Source organism: Sinocyclocheilus anshuiensis, unplaced genomic scaffold, assembly GCF_001515605.1.
Source record: "Sinocyclocheilus anshuiensis isolate Anshui unplaced genomic scaffold, SAMN03320099.WGS_v1.1 scaffold1826, whole genome shotgun sequence".
Classification (NCBI taxonomy): domain Eukaryota; kingdom Metazoa; phylum Chordata; class Actinopteri; order Cypriniformes; family Cyprinidae; genus Sinocyclocheilus; species Sinocyclocheilus anshuiensis.
Window position 1 is genome coordinate 102,179 of NW_015542582.1, and position 7,082 is coordinate 109,260.

At 37.1% G+C, this 7,082-nt stretch overlaps 1 protein-coding gene across 1 annotated transcript in view; it reads right to left on the reverse strand.

Moving 5' to 3' along the window:
- Positions 1–7,082, reverse strand: part of LOC107694420 (V-set and transmembrane domain-containing protein 2-like protein) — a 61,431-nt gene that overhangs the window by 5,185 nt on the left and 49,164 nt on the right. The window contains exons 2-3 of the mRNA XM_016494109.1: positions 5,849–6,018; positions 500–544 (exon numbers count right to left, since the gene is read on the reverse strand). Coding sequence (XP_016349595.1) covers positions 500–544; positions 5,849–6,018 — 215 coding nt within the window. The remainder of the gene's footprint in view (positions 1–499; positions 545–5,848; positions 6,019–7,082) is intronic.

Consider the following 7,082-nt stretch of genomic DNA (forward strand, 5'->3'; position numbering starts at 1 on the left):
GATTGTGTCTGTTGCTCAGCACTGCTTGTTTATACAACATCACACTGATAGCCATGCTGTTAATCTGAATATCAGCAGAGTTATGATCACTTGCTACAGCAGCACCAGTGTGAGTGAGTGATACTGTTGAACTGTGAGCAAACACACTCCAAACGGCCGCTTCATCTCACTCTGTGTTCATGAGCGGCTCTCTAAGGCTGTATGGCTTTAACATGAGGAGATTCCTGCGTCTCGGGGAGATTCTCTCACACACACACACACACACACACACACACAGCCTGCAGCGGCTCAACCAGCAAGAGCAGAGCAAGTTGCTAACAAATCACCTTTAGCCCAAGCGAGTGTGATGTTGTGTTTGCTCCAGTTATTCACCCTGACAAACACTCACAACATGGATTTTTACTTTCTCTCGCTGGGCAGAAGACGGCAGCCGTGAACGAACACGAAAGAGACCTTCACGAAGGAAATGAGGAGGAAACGACAAACATCACACACTTACACTGATTTTGGTGGCGTCCTTTGACATCTCATTCTGCGGCACCACCTGCAATGAAGAAAAAAAAACTTGTAGTCATATTAGAGTTACTATAATTAACTAAAAAAAAACATGTTACTTGAAATAAAATAAATACAAATAAATGAAATTTTATTTTCTTTCAGCTAGTTGCAAAAGCAACATTTCTCATTTTGTCTAGTTTAACTTGACATCCTAAAATAACTAAAACTATATAAACTAAAAATAAAATAACTATAATAGCATATCAGTGATTCTAAAATAACACTCAATCATGCATCATATCAACATATTCAGATTTGCAACTACATATACATTCTCATTTATAACTATACATTCAGAATTACGGTCCAATATATAAAATGCATACTTGTAATATTAAAAAAAACATGTAAATATTAAATAAATATAAAATAAAACGTTAAAAATAAAATAAAACATTTTATTTTTTTATTTTTAAAAACAGATTTATTTTCATCGTTTTCATTTTTGAATTACTTATTTTAACTGTACATTTGTATGATTTACTTTTCTACTTTTCATTAACTCTGATCTGAAATATACTGAACTCTGATAATATTACATATTATTTCTGATATTTATTTTATCACCCTAAAGTGCTACAAGCATACAATAAACGGAATTGAATATACAATCACAAATTCATTAATACAACAAACTAAAATATTAACAAAATACAAACATTAGGTTAAAATGCAATACATGAAATGGTATTTTCCTTTGCAGCTACATTTTTTTTTTCCTATGGCAAGGGGTTATTTCACATCAAAAAATATTGAGCACTGATATTTGGACCCTCATATTTCTGATTGTTTCTTTAGTAGATGCCTGTATGTCTTTGATTTGAATTGTTCATGTTGTTTACAACAGAAAAGGTCAGACTGTTGTTCACACATAGAGTTCTTATTATTATTTCTCAGCTAAACATTTACTTTTTAATGTACTTTGTAAGTGTTAAAGTGACAGTTCAACCCCAAATTAAAATCATTTTCATTATTTACTCACCCTCAAGTTCCTAAATCATTCACAGTCAAATGTGGCACAAAGTGAACAAGAATTTAAATTTTTGGTTGAATTATTCATTCAACTTTGGTCATTCTACAGAGAATATCCATGTGTCTAATGCAGTTACTCTATGAGGGAAACAAACAGCAGCAGGACATTCGAACACACACACACACACACACACACACACACACACACACACACACACACACACACTGACACTCAGGTCCAGTATTCTGGAATGAGATGTTGGTTCTGCGGCATGCGATCTTAACTGGCCGCGGCGGATCCTCAAGAGTCCTTCATGAATAATACATGATGCAAAGGTGAGCAAGAGTTTCTCCATGTCCCTCTTTTTCATCCCTCCATCCAATTAAAAAGCATCTTGAGTTCACAGCAGGAAGCCCTGCAATCTCTCCCTCTCTCTCTCTCTCTGGAGTCTGGGGAACCTGCAGCTATTTCTACTGGTTGTGATTAATGTTGTGTGGACTGTTACCTGCTGCAGACTCGCGGCTCCATTAATACTGCTGTATCCTCTCCTCTCCTCTGCTCACCTCATGTTTGTGTTTCTTCAGCTCTGGCCACTTTTTTATTTTTTTACTTTTTTTATTCAAACCACAATGGAAAGGTCTTCATCATTTATTCGCACTACTTTTTAAATGCCTTGCATGTTTAGATTTTGTATTTATTTATTTATTGGTCCTAGATCCAGTCTTTCGGTCATAAACTATTAAAAAAAGGTATCAAGGACATTTATTATGCATTCTTTCTAATGAAGCTGTAATTTCATCAAATGATGCTAAAAACAAAAATATTTAACTCAGGATGCACAATGCTAACTATGGATTTAGAATGAAATGGTAATTTTATAAAAAAAAAAAAAAAAGTAAATAAATAAATACAAATGTTTAAAAAAAAAAAGTTTTGAGATGTGGTAATGACATTTGTGGAATCAAACAGTACATTTTCAGAAGAAAAAAAAAGATTTCTCTTGTGGTTATGTATGTTTACAGATGCAAGATTTAGGGGAATAAAAACTGTGATTGTGATTTAAAATGCAATTCACAAAAGAAAAAAAATATAATATTAAATAAGAAATATGACCAATTTTAATATTTTTGTAATATTTGTAATTTTTCGTAATTGTATTAATATTTTTATATGTATTTAATTAAAACAATCTGCAGTATGTTAATTGCACTAAGCCACATTGCATTTCATTTTCAATAATTATGCATGTCCACTGACTGTTGGACATTATTAGAAGACAAATTCAATAATTTAAGACTTTAATTTTCTAAAAGTCCACAGGATCAAACACACCCACAGTTGAAGAAACACCCTGATACCTACTAATATAATACTAATGTACCTACTACTAATAACAAAGCAGCACCAAAACATATTTGGACACTTAAAATGTTTGAATATCATCATCAATATCTCTATGACTCTAGTTCTAGTGATTTTTAGTCTTCATTGTCAACACTAGATCTATTGTTTGATCATTTCAAACCCAACCAATGTCCTTCTGTCAAATGTTTTGCTTGTAATGTCTAATTGTGCATCTTTATTTACAATAAATGACAGCTGCTGTGATATTTTGAAATATAATGCAGATGTATAATATCATTTATAATTTCAAATGACTGTATGGCCATTGTATTTCATCTATAGAAACGTATTGAATTTCTCAGGCTGTCTGTGATCGTCTGTGTTCATGCAGGTGATGCTGTGCAGCTGAAGCCTTTGATTGACAGCTGGTTATTAACGTGTGTGTGTGCTGAACCCTCTCTCTCTCAGTCTCTTAAAATAGGCCGCTGTATTTGACTGGCACGAGTGCAGACAGGAAGAAGAAATGGCCGTATAATTGCAGGCGTGTGACAGTGGGCTGCTGCCTATCATGTTGTTGTGTGTATTGTTAGTAATAGTAATTGCAGGCAGATATTTGCACAGGTTAAGGGCTGACAGAACGCTGGGATTATCATCTTAATAACATTATGCTTTCTGGATCAGATTTAATCTCCACACACTGACACTGAACCCTCAACCTACAGCTGACAGCTGAGAGATCATGTGTGCACGTTACAGGAGACGAGTGTCATTACTGTACATAGTGGCTGCTATGCGGTTGCTAGGGTGTTCTGGGTGGTTGCTAGGGTATTCTAGGTGGTTACTAGAGTTATTTTGGTTGCTATGTGAATACTCAGGTGTTCTGGGTGGCTGCTAAGTGGTTTGTATTTGTATTAGGGATGTAACGATTAACCGCGAGCCGGTTGAAAATCAATTCAAATATGTGACGATTCAAATCAGTTGAGATGCTAAACAAATCGCGATTCAATTAGGGGTCGTTTATATGAATGTATGTCTGAGGGGAACTTACGGTCTTTAGAAAAGTTTAGATGGTATTTTCTCTTTTCCTCTTGCCTCTGTATAATGCATATTAAAGTTCATAAGTGCAGCCTGCTTTGTTTACAGCGGAAACCAAGGAAACACTTTAAGCGCCACCTGCTGGCGGAGAGTGAATCTGCATGCACATATTTTTTATGTATAGTTTCACAAAATCATTTTGTTTTTGCTTCAAATTTCGAAATGATACAATGTAATTTAGATTAAAGTTTTGTTATTTACATTTATATTATATTTAAATTTTGTAATTTAGCAGACGCTTTTATCCAAAGCAACTTACAAATGAGGACAATAGAAGCAATCAAAACCAACAAAAGAGCAATGATATGCAAGTGCTATATTAGTATATTATTATAGTGTTATATTTCAATTTCACAAAGAAACATGCAGCATTTTGTCCAAGCAATAATAAAAGGACACATTTAATTTATAATTTGTCTTAAATCTAATTTTGTTAAAAAAAATCGTGAATCGAATCGAGGAATCAAAATTGTGAATCGAATCAAATCGTGATTTGAGTGAATCGTTACATCCCTAATTTGTATTGTAGGTGGTTGCCAAAGTTTTCTTGGTTGCTAGGGTGTTTTAGTGTTGCTAGGGTATTCTAGGTGGTTGCTAGAGTGTTCGTGGTAGCTATGCAGTTGCTAGGGTGTTCTGGGTAGTTGCTAGGGTGCTCTCTTAATGGTTGCTAAGGTATCGTAGGTGGTTGCCAAAGTGTTCTTGGTTGCTGGGGTATTCTAGGTGGTTGCTAGAGTTTTCTTGATTGATATGCGGTTGGTAGGGTGTTCTGAGTGGTTGCTAGAGTGTTCTTGGTTGCTATGCAGTTGCTAGGGTGTTCTGGGTGGTTTCTAAGTGGTTGCTAGAATTTTTTTTGTTGCTATGCAGTTGCTAGGGTGCTCTTTGTGGTTGCTCAAATATTGTAGGTGGTTGCCAAAGTGTTCTTGGTTGCTATGTGGTTGCTAGGGTATTTTAGGTGGTTGCTAGAGTGTTCTTGATTGCTGTGCTGTTGCTAGAGTATTCTGGGTGGTTCCTAGGGTATTCTAGGTGGTTGTTTGAGAGTCCTTGGTTGCTATGTGGTTGCTAGAGTGTTCTCGGTGGTTGCTAGGGCATTATAGGTGGTTGTTTGAGAGTTCTTGGTTGCTATGTGGTTGCTAGATTGTTCTCAGTGGTTGCTAGGGCATTCTAGGTGGTTGTTGGAAAGTTCTTGGTTGCTATGTGGTTGCTCGGGTGTTCTAGGTAGTTATTAATGTTCTGGGTAGTTGCTAATGTTTTGGGGTGCATTTCCCAAAAGCATCATTAGCTAACTATGGTCGTTAGTTCCACTGAACTCTATTGGTAACGACGGAACTTGCGACCATAGTTGCTTTTGGGAAACGCACCCCTGGGTGGTTGCTATGGTGTTGCTAGTGTGTTCTTGGTTGCTATGCATTTGTTAGGGTGGTTGCTAAGTGGTTGTTAGGGTGCTCTTGGTGGTTGATAAGGTATTGTAGGTGGTTGCCAAAGTGTTCTTGGTTGCTATGTGGTTTCCAGGGTGGTTGTGGTGTTGTTAGGGTATTCTACTGTAGGTGGTTGCTAGAGATTTCTTGGTTGCTGTGTGGTTGCTAGGGTGTTCTGGGTGGTGCTAGAGTGTTTTGGTTGTTATGTAGTTGCTCAGGTGTTCTAAGTAGTTACTAGTGTTGTGAGTGGTTGCTAGGTGGTGTCTTTCTGTCTGGTGTAAACAGTACACCCCTTCGTCTCTAGTTGTGGCTCGGGTTCAGTGTGCGTCTGAGGGATTTATTCACCTGTTTTCTGGTCCAGCAGGTGCAAACGGTTCCTCTGATAATTTAGTAAAGCACCGCTCCTCTCCTCAACACACACAATTTCAGCAATCACTCAGAACAGCGCTGCATTAACCTGTACCTGATTGGTGCTCCACGTCTGCTTGTCGGTCCATTCTCTGTGGTTCCTGATGTACCACCACTGAATCTCCAGCGAGTAGGAGGGCGATCCGGCGCCTCTGAAGGAGCAGGCCATCTCCACGTCCTGCCCGCTCTGCGCCGTGATGTCATGAGGGACCTCGGTGAACAGCGCTGCAGGACAACAAACACCGATCAGTTACGGTGAAGCGTTCAGCGGCGCCAAACAAAATCACAACAGTGACTGCTTTCAAACAAGCTCCTAACACTCCTACTGCCGTCCCGTGGCATGTTGAGTTGCTCAAGACAAAAAGCCAAAGTTTAAACTCTTAGTCTTTAAACTCTTCATTAATTCAACCAATAGTGATTCTGCACATTAAAATACAACAACAGAAAGTACTTTAAAGTAAAATCTTTCACTCTGTTCAAGTTCTTAAAATTCACTCAAATGTGTCGCTAAAATTACTTGACATAACTGAGAATTAATGTTGAGAACAAATGACATTTGACATCATGATGTTAAACTAATGTCATTTAAGTATTATTTAGCTATTATTATTAGGGCTGGGCGATTTTTCCGCGATTTTATCGATTAATTCAAATTGAATGTTTTGCCACGATTTTATTTTTTAGAAATCGAGGAATCGTGAAAATATTACCAAACATTAAAATTAGACACTTTGACATTATGCCAATGATAACAGGAAAGAGAAAAGAATGATCCAAACGCATGTCGGCACACGCGATTAACCGCTCACGTGTGACGCATTCATATCACACAGAATGCGTTTTTGTGTTGACAAAGATGCGACGCGGGCAGTGGAATAAGAAAAACATGCAAGAAGATGGGAGTGAACTTCTTTTAATTTGAGCGCCGTGTTTTTAGACTGCCGTTTCATGCATGAGATGCTGCAAGAGACGTGAGTGCAACAGTCAAACGCGTCCATGTTTACATAGAAAAAACAATGGAAAAGCAGCGCAATCGAATAAAAAACCTGTAAAGAACTACTACTGTGTATGTGAAATTTTAATGCTTGCATCATGGTGACAAGGCTGAAAGCTGCTGTTCATTGTTTTACAGAACATTTATAGTTAATAATAGTCTACTGGTGTTATAAGTTTTTCATTTTGAATTTGAATTACCTTGACTTTTGAGAAGTTGTTTTAAAGCATTTTCCTCGTATTATTTCTGAACGTATAATATGTATAAGACAAGTTTGTACAAGATGTAGTTGTAG